Consider the following 25,229-nt stretch of genomic DNA (forward strand, 5'->3'; position numbering starts at 1 on the left):
TTTTTTTTTTTTTTAAATAGTAAGACATAATTCAGAATGAAGGCGTAGTCTGTTTCAGCTTATGAAACCAAAACAATGTTTTTCCATGAAACAGGATTGTGAGAAAAAAAAAGAAAAGCTTACTACCTTTACTGCCGTCCATAACAGTAACATGTGTAACAGCAAGACGACTAGAAAGTTTTACCACTGTAATAATAAATAAAATTCAATTTAATTATATTTGCCTTCCTTGTAAAAATAGTGCTAATCTTTAGGGTTAATGCTCTATTTTCCTTTATCTAACTTCAATCAATGCACAGTTGATGTTGGAGGATCTGGACGCATGGTTGTGACTGGCTTTATGTTCAAAGCCAAAAAATACTGCCAAGAAATTACACTGTCTGGTGAGAGTCTCAATCCACAAGCCCCCGCAGACAGTCGACAAAAGAGGTTAATTTCATGGCCTAATGCTAATATATAATCATCTCTGTAGTGTAGTAAGTGATATTGAGTGTCACGGCCAAGAGGTCTGGTTTTTACGTGTTGCTCCTGATGTGACGGCTGAAGCCTCTGGAGTGTATATGACTGAATCTTCCGCACATATTGGTTGAATTTGCACCCGGACTGCATGCTTTGATACATCCTGGTGAATATAGGAAGTTGGGTAATGCAGGTGTAAAGGGAGTGTTAAAGAGAAATGAGAAACAGCGCTCATCCCAGCTCTCTGTCTACTCCCGAGGGAGACACTTTTAAGACGAGAGTTCCCCTGCAAACACCTGTACGAGCCGATGAGCCGTTCAAATTGTGAGGTATGTGTGTCTTCTCTGGGTAATTGACGATAAATCATTCGCAGTGGGAGAGTGGGAAGTTGAGGGAGGGTGTATATGTGCGTCTGGGGAGGATGTGGTGGTGGGAGAGGTGCAGTGTGAGAGGGAGGCAGGGTGAAAGGAGAGGACTCACTGGAGCACATGTTGAGTTCGGGGGTTCGCATGCCGTAGTATCCGGCCGGACAGTCGTGAAGACACTCCCCGTACTGCCTCATCCTCTCCCGCCGCAGAAACAGGAAGAGTTTGGGCTGGCAGTTTACACAGCCGTTGTCCCTGGAGCACACTGTGCAGCCTTTACAGATGGGGTACGCTCCATAGCTAGCTGCAGAGGAGGAAACAGAGAGGGTGATTAATAAAATGGGATTACATTGATACAATGGATAAAAGTGTCAGCATGATTCACAAAGTAGTATCGAAAAACTCCTCCACATACATAGTTTTCTGACATCAACGATCCAGCAGTTATCCACTTGATGCACCGACTGACCAGGTGTGCAGACAGGCAGTTTAAACCAGTCCAACACTGTCAAAATCTGAATGATTATAGCATATCACCCCATATTCACCTGTTTGAATGTGCTTGATCACAACAGCCTTGGATAAACAAACTGCCCTTCAACTCATGGACGTTTTCTTTTCTTCATTTTAAGCGTTGGCCAAATGCGATTATGAGTTTTCAAATAGTTTTTGTTCAGGCAGTGGCCATGGCATTCACATTTTTACTTTGAACTGATCAGATGTTCAGACTGTGCTCAAGCTATTGTGGAAATACCTGTTGTCATGTTCATTTTACTTCACTGGAAAACTTTTCCTTCAAATATATATTTGCTTATTTTAAACCAGCAACATGCATAACATCCCGCTGTTAAATTTATGATTTGGCGCATGTCTCTAAGTGATGAGAAGCAATTTGTCTGGGTGGGTGGCGAGTGGCTGATTTATGCACACGCACGCATTCAGATGACATCAAAGTTGATCTGTGCATCAATAGTAACGACAGTAGGCTACAAACACTTTCTGGTTTCCAGATTTTTGCTAGGACTCAAAAATGCTTTTAGCAATTAGCTATAGCAGTTAGCATTCGTACCTTAGGCAGTGACCCATAATCATCATCATTCACTGATGACCACTAATAAAGAATGAGAATTGAACTTCACTCATTCCTTATTCTTTCAGTCTTTTGTGTTAAATTCAAATTCAACACAACTTTGTTAAATTTAATTATTAAATTCACAGATGTCACAGGTTGATTTTCTTCAGATTTGCTACCTGGTGCACGAGGTCGGGGCAAACCCAGCTGTGGTGCAGCCAGGTTAGTGTTATGCTACAGGAAGCATAGCTCATACTGGGCCTGAGAGAATGTAGCAATTTTAAAATGTAGGTCAGAGCTGCTGTTAGTTTTTGCTACGCACTGGAAAGTGCATCTAGCACGGTGGTTCGGAGGGCTGTTTATTCTGCGCGAGCAACAGAAGAAGCTGAACTCTTGTAGACCATCAGTCATCTGTGGATGACCCTCACTTCACCCGATGACAAGAACAGACTGAACTCGAGATGATAGAGTCGACTGTGGGAGGGCTGACCAGTAGAAAACAAGCCCAGCACAAGAATAAAACCAAAACAACCATAATAGATATATCAGCAGGATATTCTCTAATTCATTGTAAATATGTCCAATTCAACAATTTGTCATTCATGCAAACTCTGGTTCCCCTCTCGGCGTTCGAATGCTGATTGGTTATGAATGTGAATATTGCATTAATTCTGGTCAGAGCTGGCCACCGGAACGATTGTGTTGAGACAGCCGATGAAAGCCCCCAAAACCGCAGTGGCTGTGGCCTCAGCTCGAGTTGCCTGCGGAAGACAAAGGACCCAGTAAAGAGACAGTCCGTTCCACAATAAGCGACTCTCAGTGTAAACTCCTTACCGTCCCGTTTACAGGAAAATGTCCTTGGGCGAATCCAATCTCTCCAAATGAGAGTAACACTTCAATTGATCTAAGCCAAGTCTTAAATATCACAAGCAGGGACCGGGTAAGAGCCGCTGCTCAAACTGAGCGACCTACCACAACGCTTAATAAAACACTGAGCAGCAAACTGGACAAACCCTGAGAGACAGAGCAGAGCATGCCGGCATTACTGGCCGTGGATCCACATATTAGATTTCTCTGAACAGATTCACCCAGACGAAAGTGAGCGCTAAGTGGGCCCAGTGCAAGCATCAGTTTGTAATCATGTGAAAATCAGTCAGCAGATGTCAGTGGCTGCCTTGGACTCATCTTTTTTCATTTCTTTTTGCTGGAGCGCTGGGAGACGGTCTTCAGAGAGGTGCGCCGGTTCTGCCAAACGACGCTCATTCTCCTGAGTTGGGGTGGATGGAAGTAAGATTAAGTGCTAATCAAAATGTGTCTCTGATGGTCTGTAGGGATGAGGTTTTACAGTGACACCCCATTGATCACAGCAGCGCCGGGACGCACACTCGGAGCCTATTCATCACACAAACTGGTGATTGTTCATCTCCAGTCGACACTCGCTGGGTTCGACATGAGGGAGGAATGAAAACCCCAAAATTATGAGTAGTTCTGGCTCCTCCGGTTCTCACATGGAAAACTGTCGTCTGTTCAACTGTCAATCCAGCGTGTGAAATATTATTTCATCAGTCAGTTGTGACAATGCCGCTTGTCTCTCTTTCAGTAAGCTGGCTCTATAGATGCTGATTATCAAGTACATCATCTGTCTTTTTGACTTTCTGATACCACTTTTACTGTAAATCATGTCCCAAACAGAAACGTATATAATTATTAGATAAATATTCCATTCTTTATTTTATTTTCACACATGGAAATTGAGAAGGTGTTTATTTTTCCTGCCAGGTAACATCACACATTTAGGTTTTCTTTAATAAATCTCAAATTTCATTCTGTCAGTCCTTCCATTAAGTAAAACTAAATTCAGACCAAACCTCAATACTTAACCATATGTTTCTGTAGAATATACAGTCTGGATGTGTTTACAGCAAACTGACATTCACATTAATTTGGTCATATTTACTCCCTCTGCCCTCGCCAGACTTGAACACAACACTGACAGAAGAGGAAAGCCAACTTGGCAAGAGTAAAGAGCCGCGAGGCCGGGAAGCTTATATCGCCAGCTCATTTCGAGCGGGGCAGACTCGACATAACTATTAACAGTGTGCTAACAATACTATCCAAACAATAATAGAAAAATAAAATCTGGGAATTGTGGTCATCTTAGATCATTGGCAGGTCAGTCAGCAGAGAATTTACAGTCGCTGAAAAGCCTCTTCATGAGCCTTGCCTCAGAGATCACGCTCAACTCTTTTGTTGCTAAAACATTTGTTTTGCTGGTTGCTAATCTCCCAACGCGCGCTGATTGAGGAGAATAAAATCACACGGCGTTTGAATGTAGCCGATCCCACATTCTGGACTAAGCAGACAACTTGTGGAAAAGAAGGGGAGGGGAAGAAGGCTGTATACGGTGGAGAGAAAGCCTGATCTGAGGAGATAAGTGTGAGCGTGTGTGTGTGTGTGTGTGTGTGTGTGTGCGTCTGTGGAAAGGTTTGGAGGTTTCAGGCCACAGGTATGTCAGGAAGGAGGCCACAATTCACAGTGTCTGGAGCAACGCTGTCCAACTCACGTCCAACACTACCGGCATAACGTCTCACGCACTTTACATCAATCTGTCGACGGCCTGTAGGTTTCAGCTGTTCTTACAGAAAACACTCATTCACATGAATCTGATTTTTGAGACCAGACGAAACAGAGGAGCAACTCCTTCACAATCAGAGGGAACTGAGACTTAAAAAAAAACAAAAAAAAACAGTAATTGCAAGAGAAGTAAAAAAAAGTTTTACCTCAGCCTGCACAAAAATTGAAAGCAGTTTACAAAGCTTTTCAACAGCCATGTTTTTAAGTGGCACCAAAGAGGAGAAAATGAAAGGGAAATGCGTTTAGTGTATGACGATCTGAAGTCTCTATAGATCAGTGCAGATTAACCTAATACAGCAGGAACATGAAGCTGTAATTTCAGCATGCTGGGGGCTGTGTTCTCAGTTCTAGATGTGGTTTTTGTCTTGAATATTGTATCTTTCTCCCGTTCTCAAGCAGCGGATACTTTCAAACCCCGTCTATCTGAATGCTTACTGTGTTTTGACACATGCTCGACTGCCCTCTACAGCCTCTTCTTTTCCCCCCACAAATCATATAATGCCTCGGCTCTTCTAGTGTTTCCTCTGTCAATCACGTTGATAAAGAAGTGACCCAGACATATAGAGAAGCCGCACAGAAAGTGCATTGTGAGATTATGGATATCAGGTTCACCATACATGTCTCTCAAGACAGGAGAACGACGCACACGTCATTCGACGTGCCACTCCCTGCACACGATAAACCAATGCCGTTTATAGTTTCAACCACAGAATACATATTACGTGAAACAAAACAAATCCGCAGTTCCCACTTCTGACAGCTAACTGAAGATCCCTCTGAGCCTCGAGTATTGTATTTACAAAAGCCAGAGTCCAGATGAACATCAGTGAAGAAGCCTCTACAAGGACTTTTTAACACAGAGACTTAATAAGTGTCTCAGTGTGTCATGTCTACAAGGCAAGGAGTGGGGGGGGGGGGCTGTGAGAAAGTGCTGCTCTTGTAAAGGGACCACATGAATAATGCTTTACATATCCTGCATCACTTATCAATAATATATAGTGACACTGAGACAGAAGATGAAAATAAATTTCAATCCATTTGCTTGTTTGCATTTTCAAATTACTATTATTGTGTGTGTTCTAAAAGAATATTTTGACAGTTTCTCATTTGCATCCTGTAAAAATGTTAAACTGTGGTCAGTCAGTTGGCTTAAGACAAAATATAATATAAAATAAATATAATGTCTTAATTAGAAAGATGTAGCGTTTACTTTAGATAAAGCCAGGTTGGTTTCCTCCCCCAATACATGTATTTTCTGTTCAGATATACAGTAAAAGTGGTTTCAAACTACTCATCTAACTATCAGCAAGAAAGCTAATTCATCAGACGATCCACAAATAAATGTTTTTATTCTTTTTTTCTTTTCTTTTTAAATTCATCATTGTCTTTGACACTACTCATGACAGTTTCAGAAATCCTAAATTGAAGCCATGACATCAACATCACCCTGTAAACTGGCCTTGCAGATGTTCACTGATAAGTATCTGAGCTGTGCAGGTGAAGTTTTTTTTTTCCCACGTGAAACAAACAGTCACTCACAACGTGAAGAGGAACAGCATGTTTTGGAGCGCAGCGCTCTCTGCAGCCGTGTAGCTTGCAGGGAGGTTTGCTCTGAACGCAGCTCAAGAGCAATTAGGGCTGCGGAGAGATCCAGCAGAAACCCAAACTCTGTCTCAGGTACGTTTTTATGAGTCCAAAGCAAGCGTGACAGACTGCGCTCAGGGCTGCCAAAAGCCTCCACATATACAGGGGGTTCCACCCACGGCCGGCTAACTTCCTGCCTCCCATTCACCTACCGTTACCCATGAAATCATTCACATTGACCCATTCCAACTCTCTGCAACCCGAAACCCTAACAAGGCAAATTGCACATAATTTTTGTGTTTCTTTTAGAGCTCCGAACTTAACATTGAGAACAAGAAGACATTCTTACGTAGGGTTTTCACTGAGGTTGGGCTCTTGCAGGCTGACTTCAATAAAAACATTTTAAAGCCAGCGCTGCTGAAAACTGATACCTTGCGACCATTTTCAGCTCTTTAAATGTGATTATTTGATTGTGATTCTAAGAAAATAACAGAGAGAAAATTCATTATCGTGTAAGAAATATATCAAACATCGCATCAGAAGTGGACGACACTTGTTGGATTTTTAATAAAAGTTCAAACAAATCATCACGGGTTTAGCGACGCTTCCTCCTGTTTCATGTTTTATGGACGAAATAGGATGATGAAGTAAGGCCAAAATATTCATATACATGTAGATATTTTTATCAGATGTGGAATCTTTGTAGTCTGGCATGTGTGAAAAAGTTTTTTTTTTTTTTAAGTGGTTGCGCGGCTCTTTCTCACCTCTCAGCTGCTCACTTCAGTCACAGAGTTTAAGTGTGCACAAGTGATACTTTTTCAAAGAAGAAACTCCATCTATCATCACCTTACTGATCTGCTACAACCACTGTAATACGGATGAATGTTTTTTTGTTTTTTGATTTGACTTGTGTCTCATTTGTATTATCTTAATAGCGCATACGATAGCAACAGGCCACTAGAGACGCAGCGAGACGGTCTGGAAATGCAAGTAGAATCACAAACGCAGCAAAGTGAAGACAACAGCTTATATTAAAACACAACAGATTCTATTCTCACAGTTCTCCTCCATTTCTCCGCGGGCCCCTGGTATGTAAATCTAATAATACAAACTGAATGCAACTAACCAGCAGCCACACTGTCCATTGTTAGGAAGAGGCTCTTACAGTACAGCACACATGAGAAAGTTTGGCGTCATCGAGTTACATGACAGGGAAAAAACAAAAAAAGTGATTTGCTTTATTCACTTCATATATTCAATCCATAAATGTCACACAGTGGAGAGGCAGCGATGACAAACCTCAGGTTTTGGAGCTACATAGCAGCAGCAGGTCATGAAGATTTGTGCTCTCATGTGGAAAGCATCACAGTCACCAGCAGAATTATACGCTTTCCTCGTGGCACTGAGACAATTATTGTTTATTGTCCACCTCCCTTGTTCCCCCTAAATGATGGTATAAGCTTACTGCTGCTCCACTTTTGAGGAGAAAGAGAAAGCTTGAGAGAGAGAGAGAGGGGGAGAGAAAGAGAGAGGAGAGGGCAGATACGGGACAGAGGAGCGGTGCAGCCAGCGGCCGACTGATGGCGGCATGAACCGCTGAGGAGCAGAAGCAGCAGCAGCAGCTTTTCTGGATCTCTGTTCAAACCGGCGAAAACCATCCAGGTTCACACTCCGTGGCTGTGAAGGGCAGGACAGCCAACGGTGTCAACCCTCACACCCGGAGTTCAACAGCTGTTGTAACGTCTCAACGTTGTTCAAGCTCGTTAAAAGGCGGGACATGGAAAATGACATCAAACCGGCCCCGCTTTTTCAGGCCCGTGACTTTATTTGTCATGGATCTGGAGGTCGCACTTAGCTCAAACACTGTGGAGAAGAAACAGAAGGGGTAAGAGGGGGGTACATCGGGCCCGTGCGCTGAAGGCACATTTCTGTTCCAATTTAGCAGAAAATATGTTGGACTTGCCTCCGACTCTTTTCCAGCTGGAAATAGTCAGGTTTTAGGATCTACATTTTTTTTTTCTCCCCAGTTTACTTTAACAGATCATACTGTAAGCACATGTTTATAATTTAGGACAGTCCTGCTGCTTATAATGATTTTGCAGCATGAGACTGAGCAAACACATTTGCTGTCAGACATATTAGCCCGGCCAGAGCGTGTTCCTGCGACACAGATCCACCGGGCGAGGCGGGCAGCGCGGAGATTTGAACCCTCACTTGAAAGGGCGGTGGTTTTTCGAAACGCGCTGAATGGGTAAAACAGGCAGCCTCGGTTCAAACAGGCAACTGGAAAATTGGGGGCCAATTTAAAGCTCCACTTTTTTTTAGTGCACAATAAAACACGAGCGCGGGGTAATTTACTTTGGTGTGATTCAACAGGTCGAGCCGCAGACACATGCAGGTGAGAAAAGTGCTTTCGACTCCCCGGATGACCACATTTACCAGCTTACTAAGAAAATCTTATTACCTCCGGGAGTTAAATGAAAGATTGTTGGGACCGGCTCCTCCTACGTTTCCCAGGAAACCTAACCTGCACGTGCGTATTGATCATTGTCTCTCAAGTCCTCTCACGATTCTCTGCACCTTTCATCCATCTGTCCAGCTGAACTCATCATGCCTCTGCCTCCTGCACTCTTTCCAAGTCTATGTAAGGACCCCAGGTTAGTCCACTTCCTTATTAATATCTTTATGATGGATTATAACCTAAATCCCATGTTCTGGGTCAGATCCCACATCTGGATCCCCTGATGCGAAAGAGACCTCGTAATTCCTGTTTGAGGAAAATTAGAAATAAAAGGCGACCTGGCCGACCTAACCTTGTGATACGCCCTGCAGTCTTTTCACACCCTCTTCCCCCATTGATGGACACGTAAAACCTTTGACCATAACAGTCATCTGACCAGCATGGAAAGCCCTACGGCCACGTAAGAGGGGAAAAAAATACAAAACAAAAAAAAACCGAGACAATGACCTTGATGTGGTGGCCGAGTAATAGCATTGCCTCTTCACTGTGGCTTGCGGTCCCATAAAATGTTTTACGGTCCATGCTGACCTTGAAAACAACAAACTATCTGTTCACAAATAGTGTTAACATTATTCAAGCGATGCACTAAAACAATGAAAACGTCTAATCCGTTCAACTGTTGTTCCAGTGGAGGAAAAATCCAAACACAGTTTTGACACTTTTAAAAATAGCAACGAGTGTGGCTCCATTTATGGGAGAATTTTATTTTTGGTGTTGTAATTTATGTATTTATGGCTCAGTTGTGAAGAGTGGGATTTGGGATTCTTCTTTTATGAGAGATGCACATACGATAAAACTAAAACTGAAATACGTTCTGTTCTGTCTCTTCTTCTTTTCTAAATTCAAGCTGGCACTTCCTGCTGAGTGGCAGGTCAACACTCAGCATCTGTCTTTCATTCTCTTGATGCTGATTCTCACTTTATACTCTTTACACCGTGGTTGGTCAGCGCAGGTGCAGAAAGGACTTTATGACACTCAAGAATGGAAGCACTCACGAGGACGGGCTTTATCGCTCTCTGGGCAGACAACAGAAGACAAGCATGTGGATTATATTTCTTGCCAACTTCTTCGTCTTCTTCTTCTCACCCATTTTTATTCACTCTTTCAAAGAATTATGTTAACGTTCTTGTGAAACGCCTCCGTAAATTTCCACCATTCTTTATCGTTTCTCAGCAGCTCATACCATACCTGCACTGGGCCACGAATACATGATCTGTATTTTAGTATTAAAATGTTACAATACAATACAATAATTCAGAGCAACATGGAAACTATGGATCAACTAAAGTCTTCTCAGATTCAGTCCGTAACTGAACGCTTTTGACTACGGAAGTGAGATGATGAAATGACATACATATGATTCTTGAAGAATGAATGGGATACATCATGGCTCGCTTTGTAAATTTGTGCCAAAACACATTGGACTTAAGTTGCAAAACTATATGGAGTATAATAAATCCTTTTACAGCGTTTACTCATGAAGGGCCAGGGATGATGCACGCCACATTTGGAAATTATTAATTCAACTCTCCAGGAGGTGTTTGCAAAATACAGAGTTCTCTTCTTCTTTTTTTCAGGAAATTCAAATTGTTGGAGAAATTTCCAGAATGACAAAATATAGTAGATTTACTGTACAAGCAACTGATTGAGCTGGTGTCCAAATTTCTAGACAAAGAAGACGTTTTTATAATGACAAGCAGTTTAACTCATGTGGAATCTGTTTGTTGTGGGTCTTCTGGTTTTTAAGATTTAGATACTTGCAGAAGAAAAACAGGAGACTGCATTTTCAATGTATTATGGTTAGAGTTAGTTAGTTTTTTTGGTAATGACCAGGCATCAAAATGCAGAGACCACCCACATCAATTAGATGAAACCAGCGAATTAAAAAGAAGAACGGCACAGAAATAAACTATGGTTGCCACGTAAATGATGCTCCATGAAATTCAGCTGAAACCTTTTACTTTAAAGAAACATTTTTCATTCCAAGAAATCCTGTAAACTGCAGGGTAATATATCATCTCGGAGGGCAAGGTTGAGTCAACACAGGTGTTGTGATTATTTTGTGTTATATCTCATATAAATCTAAAAAGACTTAAGGACAGTAACCAATCAAACTGCAGCCTGAAGATGAAGTGCACGCAGAGCAAAGCAAGACATGAGCCCCAGAATCAGGGGAAAGGCTCTGGAAGTTTGAATTTTTCAATATTTACACTCCTTCAAATGCAGTCAAGCTGTGGGAGAAATGTGTTTTCCCCTCGGTACAGAAAGAAGAAAAGGGAAAAAGGGGAAAAGGGTGGGTGGAGGGAAAGGTGGAGTGGCTCCCATTAGCCCACATGTTGGTAATTTATCACACATAAACCTCACACCTAATTTTCACACCTGTAGCTCAACGTGCTGGAAGTCTAGTAATTCACTCACTCACACACACCCGCAACTCCTGCCACACGCACACGCCGCTGAGCGAGGGCTTGGCCGTGGATTTCCCTCGGCGCTGAAGGAGAACGAGGACATCACAGGCCAGGATCAGTGAAGTCGGCGGGCATGCTTGGCATATTTGCACCCCATGTAGGATTGCTCCATCTCTCCCACCCTAACCCGTGTTCGCTCTCCCTTCCCCATTTGTCATCACCTTGACTAAACTCATCCCGACTTCCAGCTCACACATCTGAAAAACAAAGGAGTTGGATCGGGATTTTTCAGACTTGCCAGAAAGCATAACCTATATGCAGATCCAGATGGAGATACTCATCTCTTGCAGAGGTGTCACGCAAAACAGGGTGTAAACGGAGAAAATGTGAAATGTACAGGGGAATTGTACTAATAACAGTTCCTTTTGCTGCAGAAGCAGCCAAATTCTTCACTTAATTAAAATTAGAAGAGGCTGCATTATTAAAGCAGTGAAGATGAGCGTTAAAATGGTTAAATAATAATGTCAAATGTAAAGAAATGCAGCTGAAATAATTTTCCTTTCCTTTTTTTTTTACTTTTAAAGAGAGGTTTCAGTTTAGTAACATTTTCCAGAGCTTCCATCAGGCTCTAGGCCTTTATCAGCAGATGGGGTTTGCTACGAGAACCTAAACTACTTATATATCTGCTGATGATGACCATGGGATGTGATTTAAATGTTAGAGAAAAAAGCCAATAAGTGGCCCTTGAGTTGGGTTTTTAATGTTTTGAATATTTGAAGAAAAAAAAAAGATTTACAAAAGCATAATAGTATCAGCAAAAATAATACTGACTGAAAATGTTACTTATTATGCAGAAGCCTGATCCTTTTTAGAGATTAATTATCATTGTGATATTATCCCTCCATCTCAAGGCGGCACGATGTGAATGTCTGCCGCATAGATTCGACCTCATTAACCCTTTAACAAGATACAACTTCACACTCCTCGTCCATACAGGCCTGCAGGGAGATCTGAGGTGATCGCCTGGGTCAAAAGTGGAGTGCACCACAGGGGACAGATGGTAAAGACCTGGTCTCACTTTCACACATGGTGCCTGCCACTTAAAAAAACCTCCTAAACATCAAAGCCTTATTTTTCACCCCCCAAAAAACAGACTGGATCCAATATCTACATGACGTCTTTCATGGGAAAAGGAGACAACCTTGCTTGTTTTCTCACCTAACTGAAGTCTGCTTCATGCTTAATGAACAGTCGCACCACGATCAGATCACTGCGGTGGTTAGAGGGTTAAATTTTAGAATACTGATATTTTTCTACTCAAGCCATTGTGTTGTTTCAGCTGTCTTTAAATGTTGCCATGTCTTGATCAAAAACGTGGAGGTTATTACAGGCACACGCACAAACACACAGAAGTACTTAAAGGAGAAGTTCATCTGAGGTTCTTCACGGGCCTGTGATATACAGTTTGTTTAGACGGGTTATTCTGCATCCAGATGAGAGAGCCACCACCTCCTCCTCCTCCTCCTCCAGCAGGTGTCTGGGTCACATCTGGCCTCATGTTGTCAAACACTACCACAAAACTGCACCTGAATGGCTGGCACTGCCTGAGCTTCTTAACAGGAACCGGCTCATGTTGGCTCTGAAAGGCCGCCCTCAACCCTCCAGAGTACACATTTCTTTTCTAAAGTACCCTGGAATAAATGCTTTCATAAAGTATGAAGGATGAGTTTATTCCAAGGGCCTCAGTAGGGCACATAAGGCAAAATGAACAACTATAACTGTGGTGCAAAGTTAATTTCCTCTCAGTAAAAGCACACACGCCCTGGTGGGTGTTGAAATGCAATCTGTTGCCCAAATAACAAAAAGGAAAAAAACGAAGCAGAGTTTCGGTATGCAGGTGTGCGAGTGTCTAACGAAGGTGTTAGATGTTGCGATAAAAATAACTTTTGGATGAAGCATGATGACTTACATCCAAAATCTCTGGGTGGCATGAGGTCGCTAAGTGTATTATTTCATGGAGCCGGCAGACTCAGATGCACAGAGCTGTACCTGTCTTGTGTCTACATGCCGCAGTGTTTACTGCTACAAATGAGCAGCAAATTGGGTTGTCATGTATTGGCTGCTCTTCCAACAATGTTCCAAGGTGCTGGATGAGCCAAAGAGCCATGCGATAACTCAACCACAGGAGTTGTCTCTTCTTCTCTAAACAGGCTGGATGTATTGTCATCTTCTCCAAAAATAACCTCTAATCTCATCAGTTATATAAACTCTTTTTTTTTAGGAAGATACGCTTATGAATATGCATGTGTGTGTTCGTAGCCGTTGATGATAATAACCAGCCCCGCGTTGTCCATTACACTTCACTACTGTCCATTACCGCGCCAAGGCAGTACCATCTCTAAAGCCATTAGCTGGTAAACATGTAAACTACATGTGACCCCTGCCTACAGTTATCTATTAGTTATGACTCCTGCTGGTGACAGCTGTTTACACAGCTAAGGCCGCTGCTCCTGAGACCTGGCTCCAGTCCAAATAAAATAATATCCAGTTAAGGAGAAGTCAGCCAAGATGTAATACAAGTGCATAACAAGAAAGGAAAAAAGAGTAAAGGAATGTGAGAAATGTAAATGGACTTCTTTTTCTTTTTAAGCTTTATACTTTTCTGTCTAGCATTTGTCTCTACCGCAGTCTTGTTTCATTGTCTGGATACTAAAACAAGATTAGTGAGAAACCCTGATGGGGAGAGAAAAGTCACCACAATTGATGTGCTCTTTGACAAGGCGCAGCATAAAAAATGTTCCGCTTTAAAATCATAACACAGTTTTACAAATTTGGCCCATTCTTTCTCTTTTTAGCCAGAGCTAAGCACAAAAATCATGCACGAGCTTAAGTCAACACAGGCAACAACAAGACAAACAACAACGAAGACCACAACCACAGGACATGCTGGGTCAGTCATGCATTGTATTACACTGAACAGATCTGGGCCCATTCTGGTGCAGAGTGGGGAAACTTCTTGGCTCAAAAGAACAAATTACAGCGCATATGTATTCAGCGACAGGTGAACAGAGGCATGATCCAATGTGCAAGTCTAACAGGTGACAAAGGTTCAAACTAAGACTTGTGAAAATGGTGCCAGATTTCCATGTGAGTGTATTTCATGTAAATTAATTTAAAGCAACCTGAGATTTCACTGTTGAAAAAACAAAACAAAGCTGGACACATTCAAGAAACATAAATGTCATCAAACTATTCAGCAACCCTCACTGCAACTGCGTTTGTTTCCCTCCACTCGTTTATTCATGTCTTTCCTTTAATTTGTCACCTGTCCATGGGGAGTCTCCCTTTTGAGACCCAACAGTGACAACCATGGACGCAAACTGTGAGCTGTAATTGGATTGACAAGAAATTGGCCCCACCCAGAAAAGGGCTGATTGTGAGAGGCGTCGGCACGGCTGCCACTGAGTCTGGGTGTGCACATATTGAAATAATGAATGAATTTGCAGAGACACATCACCACTGATCGTAACCATGAAAAATCACTAATAAATACTTAGATATTAACAGCTAATCAAATGCCCATGTGTAATATGAAACTTTTATGAACCAGTAGGGCTCTGCAGACTCCCTGCATTTTACAGTCTTTGAGCTCATTGTTTTGGTTTAGTTTGGATATGAAACATCTGCACTTACTACACTCCAAATGAAGGCTAATGATACTGGATGTGTAAATGAGCAACTCCCCCTTATGAACGGCTTGTTGGGCTGCCCCCATGTGGACAGAAATCCATTGTGATGCAGGGTTAAACATCAATAACCTGGAGCATTGTTACCTGGGAGACTCAGTAAGAATTCAAGGCCCCCCATCTTTTTTTCTCTTTTTTTTGGCCTGTGGTCAGTCTGGTTGTCCCTAGTGAGGTAAGGCTATTAGGAGAGTCACGGCAGCAGCAGCAGCAGCAGCAGCAAAGAAAGGCAGGGAAAAAAAACACAAAACAGCTTAATGTGCACCACATAATGCATGTTGAAGAACAGTGAACATCTGTGCAGTTTGTTCAAGCTCAAGGACAGGGAAGAGCAGACGGGCTAATGTGCTTACAGCTCGACAACGAGGATGCTAGGCGGCGTTAGCGAAAAGTTGTGTGAAGACGGAGGCGCTTTCTCATCCGAGAAGTGATCACACAGCTCGTAATTAGGGTGTAAGCTTGAAGCAATACACTCTCCTGCCTCGAGGCAAAAATATTACGTAGACTGTAGCTTCCATTACATGATTGATCTACAATCTTATTGCTAAGGTCTGGTAACAGACACATGCATGTCTCATTCAATCAGTCCACTGCTCTGTGCATCCTCTCTCTCTGTAGCTGTTCTCCTCTTTGGTCATTCTCTCCTGACCATATGAATCTATAGAGAATGCCCCTTTAAGACCTCTTTACATGTAAAAGGAACATTATGCTGGCCCCACACGCCAAACACTCACACACACACACACACACACACACCATCTCCTCCCCTCACTGTGTCCTCCTCTCTCTCCACAGAGGGAGTCAGGGAGACAATGAGCTCAGCATCGAGGGCCCAGTAATGACTCCCAGCCTTGCTCCTGATTAAAAACACGCCGGGTGCTTCTGCACTCAGTAGGCAGCCATGAGGCCTTCCCCTCATCACACCGCAAGGCCTGAGAGCTCAGAGATAGAAGCACAAGCCAGCCTCAACACAGCTCCATGCCCAGGAAAACAAAAAGATCCAGTGTAAGCCTTACCCGCTGTAACATTCAAAGCTCTTGTCCCAACTAGTCCGAGGCAAGTCTTCATTTAGTCTAAGGGTGCCCAATTACTAAGTGTAACCCCAACCTCTGCCAAAACCATAACAAAGCCATAACAGAGGGTGCATACAGGCTGGCTCAGATACATCAAGGGTGTGGCTATAATATCTTGTCATGTATTTTGCATGCTTTACCTTTCTTACAACGTCATGGCCCGATTCGCAAAACACCTCAGCTGCTCCTGTTGCTTATTGAAAATACTGTCAGTGCAACAAATGTGCTGTAATTACACGCACAGCATCAGACAGTCAGTCAGTGACAGAGGGGGCTGCAGCACCTTTACCTTTACCTCTCTGCATGTCCAAATTACAGGCAAGCTCTGCAGAGACCCTTTATTGCATCTGACCAGCTCACTTCCTCTCCATACCAAAGGCATTGCATGCTGAGCCTTATTTTGATGTGGCATGTAAGCATAATTAGAGGTCCCATAAAAGCAGGGAGAGAGGGGGAAAAAAGGACTCTTGTCCATCTGTCGAGTGTTAAGGGGTGGGCACCGTGGTCGCGATCAGAGCCCCACACCTCCCTGTTCTGTCGAGCAGCAGCCAGTCAAGGAGGCACTGATGCAAACAGCCTTCAGCGCCAAACAAGTTGGTGTGTGTGTGTGTGTGTTTCTCTCTCTCTCTCTGTGTATGTGTGTTTGTTTCTGCACACGATGGTGTATTTTCTCAAGGGGCCTCCTTGAGTTTCAGATTTCCAGGCTTTGCAGATCGATGCAAAGTAGGTACTGGTCGGCACGCACAAAGAGAGAAACACACTGACAAGGCAAACAAGAGCAGTTACAGAGCGCTGCCTTTTCTAGAAACATTAGACATTAAGGTTCCTTCCAAGGACTCTGGGATCAGTGAATCCCTGCAGCTCTTCATCATCATATTTAGGGATGGAGGGGAATCAAATTCACAGCATGTCAGATCAGCTTATCCAAAGTTGCATGCAATGAAGATGGTGACATGTTACAAATGCAATTAATTAGATGAGAAGATCACATCTGTACAGTAAATATGAGCCAGCAGCTAATTGGCTTAGCTTAGCATGATGCCTGGAAAAGGAGGTGCAGCTAACCTAGCCGTCTGAACACCTAGCCACATTACTGTACAGCCGCGCATACACTAAAGAGTAAAGACAGCAATATAGAATGAATACGGAAAACACCAAATCATCGTATTCGTGCAATTCTTTTGCACAGATTAGATATAATGTGAGCTTCGGCCAGAACCACGTTGGCCGTCAGCTTTTATGCAAAGACAAAACAACCGGATGTTGGTCATAGCATCATATCGCAGTCATATCAATCTTCACGTTATACACTTTGGATAAAAAGGAAGGATTATTGCTCTAAACAACTGTTTTGCATTTACCTTGGTAACTGAGCCTATTTAAGTTGAAGTGCAATTTAGTGGCTTTATTTTGTAAATAACAAAAGGGGAAATTGGTCATTTTTAACAATCCCTACGGTCACATTCACTGGGGGAAAAAACACAATGGATGCCTATTGTGTCCATGTCATTACCTCTAAACAGCTCTTCACTGAATTCTTTTAGAGGTGTGTGTTAGTAATGTGAGAGGTAAGTAGTCTGGAAGTGCATTTCAGTGTACGCCTGAGGGGCTCCATCTCCGGCTCTGGGCAGCTCTCCTACCTATGAAGCCCTTGCATGAGTCATTTTTCAAAAAATGCTCCTTTTGTGTTGTTGTTTTATGTGTGGCACTTAGAAATGATTCCCACATTAGAATTTTTACAGCCCAATAAACTTGAGAGCATCGGACCAAATTGGCTGGTCATATTTAGTAGCTTTATAAGGAAACGTATTAAGGTGTAATTGCTTCAGGGGAGTGTGCAATTGAGGGAACGGGCATAGGTGAGGGTTACAAAATCACCCTCACGCTCTGGAGGGACACTGCACTTTTTGTCTGCTGCTCGGGAGTTTCCGATCACCATGAGGAAACATGGAGTGTATTATAAGATTTTTACATAATAAGTTCGTTTTATTTCACATTTCCGAAAAAATGAACATTTACAGTGTGGTAAAATGCAGCCTGAAATAAAAACATCTGTTTGGCATTTAGCTCTGCCAGCACAAGGGATCCTCTGCTGACAGTGATTGAGGGTGGAAGAGAAGATACCCTCGTGTATTCCCCCGAAAAGAAAAAGGAAAAGGAGGGACCGGATCGCCGCACAATGAATATTTTTTCCCTGTGATGTGATGTGATAGATGGAAGTGTGAAGTGTTACAAAACAAGCTTTGTCATCCATGGGAAATGGATCCTGCAACACCCAAAGAGTTGACAGATGAGTCTGAATTCTGCCTCCCACCTCCCTGTCTTGATCTATTCACAAGCCTACTGCAGAAAAGCCAAGAGAGAGAGGATAATTTGTCCAATTAAGCTCATAAGGATGCATTTAGTTTTTTAGGATAATTATGAGATGAAGAAGAAGAAGAATTTTTTTAACCTGAAATGTAACAATGAAAAAGTGAAACAGATCGTTGTCCACTCTTTGTCACATGGTTCCCCCCCGAAAGAATCTCTCTCTGTGTGTCTCTCTCTCCCCTAGAAAGTTCATGCCACTGCATGTTTTTTCCTCTGCTGGGGTTTTCGGCAGTGTAGCATGGCATGAGCGCACTGAGGAGCCTTTCACCGGCTTCATCTGATACCGCTGTGACTCGGAGCAGGAGCTGCGCTACAGGCCAGGATCGACATGCATGGGTTAGTAGGTCAAACAAGGAGCTAGTCTTTCGACAGAGTTCGGAGGCTGGGTCAGACTAATGTGATTTATCAATACGGCACATAAGTGAATCATTGTACTTAATGGCCACGATAATCCGCGAGACAGACCGTGGATGTGATTGGTCGGAGAAATGGGGGTGTGTGAGCAAAGCTGATGGGGGTGTCTACGTTCTTCTAGACTTGATGTCTTGATTAGAGCATCGGGAACATGCACCTGCAGAGTGCCCGTGTATCTCTCTCTCTCTCTCACTCTCTCTGTCGTTCACACACACACACAGATTTACACTTATCGAGGTCTGGCTGATGGGGCCTGGGAGAGAAAAGACAGAGCTCTGTTCCTTGACGCCAGAGCTCGGGCTCAGGTCAAGACTCAGCTCGCTGTAATCCCTCTCAGGTGATGCTGTTCACATTCAGCCGTCTCCAGCTGATCTGCTTAAATATGCCTTCCTCATCCCCTAAAAAGCCCCCCACCTTCAACTTCAACTAGCACAACCCTCCAACGAGAGGAGAGGAGAGGAGAGGATTTAGGACCACGGCTATTCTATACTGTCAAACTTCAGCATTTAATCAATCACACAAATCAAACAAACCAACTGTCTAAGTGTCATGGAACAAGAAAAGGTCAGGATGCGGGGGGGGTTACACCACCTGGATTAAAGCTGTGGCATCATGTCAGAAGACCTTGTTAGCAGACGTGCAATCTTGAGAGCTTTTTCACTTTTTCCAAAGGCAAGAGTGGCAATGCTGGTTTAAAAGCAGCCTCTTGGAGCGCTCCCTCTTCTCCCCGTCAGGCACTTAATCAACATATTATATTGCGCTGAGGTGCCGGGTTCCAACATTAACACTTACACCCACAAACCTGGGACGTTGTATGAGCTTTCAGCACACAGGGGTAATTTCCAAAGCTTAAAAAGGGAGAGGTCAGCGTGTGCCCCGAGATGCTATAATTTCTTTGATCTGTGCAGCCCATCTGACATGAAAGTATTTCCAAATCACCTTTTTTTTGCCTTGTTATCAGCAAAAATAACCAGAGAGTCAATTCACAGCAACACAACTAATACCTGAGAGTATTATGTTTCCACACACTCTGTGATTCTTTGTTGACAAAAAGCCACAATCAGCCGCAAATCAGGACTATTCTCTGTGTGTTTTGGCATCAAAACCACGCCACACACACGCCCTTGTTGCTGACTATCACCAGCAGCACAAAATGTCATGCATCTCTGACCTCACTCCCTCCACCCTGCAGGGCTGCTGCACTGGTTTCATCTAATCACTTTTTGTCCTTCAACAACATCTGGGAATGGAGCTGAGTAACAGATTACACTGCCGAATGTGATCCGAAACATGCCGGGGCCTGCTGGGAATTCAAATTTGGGATTTCTGGGTAGACGTGGAAGGGTTAACAGTATCGCATGGCAACTTTTCACCACTCTCCGCTGCCATTAGCTATTCATTACCTGTTTAAACGTCTTAGGGCCCCACTGTGTGTCTCTGTTCCTTCAGGCAGCACTGGTACTCCAGCCTGATTTTATGTAGTCAGCAGGTGGCATCATTAGCCAGAGAATAAAAATGAAATGCAATACCCTTGTGTCTAACTATGATATCATAGCAGGGCTCATTGGCATCATTTCCCTGTTTCTGGTGGGCAGGATAGGGGGTAAGGAGGTGTAAATTTAATATGTTTTGTCATCTGTTTTACATTAAAAAAAATGTATATGTACAATTACCACAGCCAAGTGGGAGATTTGGTCATGCCATGCAGTGTGAGAGCAAGACAAGATCAGCCCAGAAACCACACAAAGATCCCAATCTCAGCTGTGCCCGTACATTTTCAGCGAGCTGCTGGAATCACAGGCGATGGCTGTTTTTTCCCCCCCTTGACATCCCCTAATTATAACGGCAGCTTTTACACCTCACTGAGTCATGTGGCTGCGTGTGCACACTGTATGTCAAGGGCAAAAACTTTTTATGCACGCTAAAATGAAAAAGAAATTTGTGAAATCACACAGGATGTGCCTTGTTACGCATAAAAAATTGTTACGCCTGGGGAGCGGAGTGTGGCCAAATTGAGTTTCGAACATGTCTGGGTCTCAACACCCCTGATCGGACTGGATAGCTCCCCGTGCATGCCAGACAGGCTGTATATAAAGCTGTCACAGGAACCTTGAGGGCTAGAAAAATATTCAAGCATTTCTGGGACTATTGGACAATGATCTCTTACACATGCTTCTTTCAATATAACCGTGATAAATAAAGGAAGGAAGCAAATACCGAAAACTTGGCCGGCTGCCACTGCTTGTGAGAATGGCACTTTTGGCCCAAAGTCCTGTTCCCCTCCTTCAAACACACACACACACACACACACACATACGCAGACACACACATTCACTTTCAGCATTACTGTAAGGCCTGAACCTGTACATATTTGAATGGGATTAGTTTGACAAGTGTAACATCCGCTCTGAGTGCTGGCGGCAACAATGTGTAGTTTATAGTGCTCAGCCTAAAGCTGTTCTTGAGGTCAAATGTGTAAGTTAACCTCTTGATCTCATCCCCACTGGTTCGCCCACCCCGCCACCCTCCTCTCTCTCTGTCTCTCTTTCTCTGCCCTGTTCTCTCTTTCGCTCTCTCTCACACACACACACACGCACACACCACATAGATAAACAGACACCCTGAAGACAAATGAAAACACTGGATTTGCCACCTCCATCCACATCCACATACAACACCATCCACGGCTTCTCATGGAAGAGTTATCATCACAGTAAGGAAAGTGGATTCTATCTCCCGCACACCACCTCAAGATCACACAGTCCACAGAGAAAGAAACACACAGAGGGGCTGAAAAACGTGTGTGTGCCAGTACCCCGCAGTGTTTGCCTGATTATTTGCAGATGGGCAGTGGAGGACTTGCAGAGTGTGGAGGTTCCCCCTTGGCACGCAGCGCATATGATTAAATCTGTGATTGCCTTACAATTTACAAGACACCCCCCCTCCCCTTCCCGTCCCCCTTCCCCTCTGCACTGACTTTAAATGAGTTTTTCTACTGTACCACCTCAGGGTCCGGCTCGGCTCAACACGGTCTCCCCCTCATGGTCGTCCATGAGGATCTGGGCGACGCGTTATGTCACAGGTCTGAGGAGGGCTCGGCGGGGGCCACTTTCCTAATCCCACTGTCTCCTCATTCATTCAGAGGATAGAGTAGTATTTACAAAGGGGCTGATCTCCTGCTCAACTCCCCGCGCCTCCGCTGAGCGATTGTCATGCGGGTTTCCGACCAATTGTTCAAAGTGGTTATGAGATCAATTAAAACCAGCTTAGGGGGTGGCTGGAGTGGAGATGTGCAATTCATAAGTCAGGGGAAAGGGATTCCGTATCTTTTCATTAAATAACTCCAACAATACGACCCCCGCCTCCTCCCCTCCTATAAGCCGCTGCTTTCTATAGATCGACCCGCCGCAGCAGCAGCTTTTTTAGCACATGTAAATAATACAGGGGGCCCTTTGTTTGGGGGCCACTACACCGGGAAGTAGTGTTAGTAGCGCGCCTGACAACGTGCTTTACATAGGCTACGGTTAGCCAACCCACTGACGCAACGCGTGTTAATATGAATTTCAGACAGCAAAACACACGCGGCTAATTTTGCGCACATTTTACGCATTCGCCACCGGCTCTGAAACTGTTACATAATACGGATAAATGTTCTTTTTTAGTAGGTAAATAAGTTAAATCAGACGCCACGGAGGTGAACTGTGTGTTAAAATTTCAATTTACCGGAATTTTCATGAATTACAACCAGCGTCGACAACTTTAACCTGTGCGATTTCAAAATTAAACAAACAGTTTTTTGCTATTTGGTGTCATTTTCTTTTCTCCCTGACTTTCCACGCGCACCGTGCTCAGTGAGAACCTGCAGAGGATACACTGGGACTTTCTCAGGACGTGAGAAAACCTTGTTTCAGACTTAGGAGCGTTGCCTCCCGTGACCCGCACAAACTCTCTAACCATCTGTTAAAGTCACTGCCTGGATGCTGCTGTGAGACCTGTAGGTTATAACCCCGCGTTACCTCTCTTGCTTCTCCTCCAGCGTTGCGATGGCGCCTGACAGTTGCTGTACTCCATACAGTTCAATACGATCAGGGCAAATGAGAAGAGTCGAAACTGCATCTGGACGGCGATCTGTTGTCCGGACTCCAGTAAAAAGGTGCCAGCGGGGCTTGGGATGAATTCTCTGACTTTGCAATGTCCTCCTCCAGTTTCTTTAGTCGCTCCTCAAATGTGTCAAACATCAGACGAGATGCGACATGGTATCACGTCGCCGACTGGGATCATTTTATGGAGCGCGCTGATCCTCCAGTCAGTAAAAGTGTCCGTTTTGGTGCGCTGCGGGGAGAATGACAAAAGGAGGTTACTGTGATAACAGTGGAACAAAAAATCAACACCTTCCCAAATACTGATGATGCGTGGAGCGGACAGAGGAGAGGTGGGGGGATTGAAACAAAAAAACAAAACAAAAAAAACAAAAAGCTTCTTCTGTGTTTAAATGTGTTAGAACAATCGCAGATGCAAAGGCAATGCGTACTGCTCAGACGCCCCCTCCAAAAATGAGCGCAGCCGTGCGTAATAGTAGCCAAAACGCTCCGTGAGATAACGTGTCGGTCGAGCGTATACCTTGCATCAGATGTAGTGTAATTCCGCTCCGGTCCACTTTAGGTTCCCTCTTGAGTGTAAGTGTGGCTCGGGAACATGCAGCATCCCTTTTTGTGTGAGAAACTTGTGTCCCCCTGAAGAGAGCAGAGGTCCGAGGAGGAGGAAAAAGGTGGTAGCTGTGAATGAGGAGGAGGAGGACGAGGAGGAGGAGGGGGGGATTTCCTTTTCTTCCTCTCTGGAAAAGCTTAGATTCCGTTTACCTGCGTTTCCTGCCTCAAGCTCGTCCTGTCCGTGTCCTACAGCGCAGCAGAAACAAACTCACATGTGTTGCTTCTCTCTCTCTCTTTCTCTCTCTCCCTCCCTCTTTTTTTTGAAAGCAGAGAACCGGGGCCGGCGAGTGTGTTGAGTGATTTTGCGTTTTGCGCGCTGCTGAGGTTGAGCGGTGACTGACTCCTCACTGGTCCTGATGCTTGCTGCCCTTTTTTTCCTCCTCATATAGCGCCGAGCGGCTGTCACGTGTGAAGGTTTTCTAGTTTTGTGTTTCTCTTCTTATTCAAGATGTTGAAGATGACATTTCGTGTAGTCTCCCCCCACCCCCGCGCGCGCGCGCTCACCCACAACTGGCCGGTACGAGGTTGCCTCTGGGTCCTAGTGAGCAGGAAAGAGCTGGAAACATCCCTCAGGAAAGAAAAAAGTTCATGTCATCTTTCTTCTAAAAGGAGATTGCAGCGTGTCTGCGGCGGCAGGCGGCGAGAAGTTACCTCAACATCCAGACTGTTCCTTTAATATTCCAACGCAGGTCCCAATTCTCCAGGAATTCATCACATAATTAAGCTTCTGTTTCTTCTGGATGTCTCGATACAAGTTTCCAATTAAAGTTTAGAAATGGAAATTGAGTAATTGCTACACAGTGAGTCCGGTTACTATCTGGGTTCAGCTTCCCTCCACTGATGATAGCCCTATTGAATAATTAGAGGTTCACCAAAAAAAAGCAATTATCTGCATAACGTGCGTAATGAGGAGGGCCCGCAAGTCAGCCATCTCGTCACGCCTAGTTCAACCCCCCCTATCCTCCTCCTCCTCCCCCCCCTCCTTTGAAATTAATGATAACTGTTGGAGAGGCTGTAATTGTGGAACATGAATAAATCATTCAATAATTTCAGGCTTTTCCAGGGCTCGAGCCTTTCACACTGACCCGCGTGACCTCATCAGCGGAGACGTGAGTCGGTCAGTGCGGAGGCAGTTTCTCCTTCACTCAGTAGCCTAACAACTTACCCCGTATGTGTGTGGAGAGGGGGGGGCTGGCAGCCGTCCACTCCCCCCTGTGACATTCAGAGTCTGGCTGCTCGTCAACTCTGCAGATAAGTGCAGAGAATCACTGCAAATCAGAGATGAAATGTGAGGCAGGGGCGTCAGGGAGGGAGGGGGAGGGGTGGACAGGACACAGGTGATCCAGAAAACCGAAACCAAACAATACAGAGCTTTTTTTTTTTTTATCACATCAACTTAATCAATCACCCCCGCCCTCCCAGCCCCACTGCTCCACAGCGTGATTCGAAGTCAACTTGTGAATGCCCTACCCCCTTTAGCCACTAGGTGTGGCACTTAATCTTTTATTTATTTCAGGAAATTATTTTCATGTGAGAGCTGTTTGGTCCATGGCAGTGACACTTGTCCTGAGTAAACCCAGGACAAGCACAAAGCCATTAGTATGACAAAAATTAATTAAAATAATAATATCTATATAAGTTAGTTTTTTTTTTGGTCAAGAAACAGAACTATTTTTTGTATAGTTAAAAAAACGTATTAGTGTGGTTGTGCTAATGTAGATCACTCAGACCTCACATATTAAAACAACAAAAGTTCATTCAAACGCTGGTTTTACATTACACACTAGCTACATACACATACACACACACACACACAACTTAAGTTTTCATTTCATGAGTTGATTGAAAAGTGTGTAGGGGGAAAACCTATATAAGAA

The 25,229-nt window shown here is 43.9% G+C and overlaps 1 protein-coding gene across 3 annotated transcripts in view; it reads right to left on the reverse strand.

Moving 5' to 3' along the window:
* The window catches only part of rspo2 (R-spondin 2), a gene marked incomplete at both ends in the record, with an annotated part of 52,681 nt that extends 29,901 nt beyond the window's left edge, over positions 1–22,780 (reverse strand). For 2 of the 3 annotated variants that reach the window (XM_083990213.1, XM_083990212.1), the window contains 2 exons: positions 940–1,128; positions 22,660–22,759. In XM_083990213.1, coding sequence (XP_083846339.1) covers positions 940–1,128; positions 22,660–22,759 — 289 coding nt within the window. Of the gene's footprint in view, positions 1–939; positions 1,129–22,659 lie in introns of all 3 variants that reach the window. The other variant, XM_083990214.1, reaches the window with a different exon arrangement.
* Between the last annotated feature and the right edge of the window lie 2,449 nt (positions 22,781–25,229).

Source organism: Trachurus trachurus (genome assembly GCF_905171665.1).
Source record: "Trachurus trachurus genome assembly, chromosome: 16".
NCBI classification, from domain to species: Eukaryota; Metazoa; Chordata; class Actinopteri; order Carangiformes; family Carangidae; genus Trachurus; species Trachurus trachurus.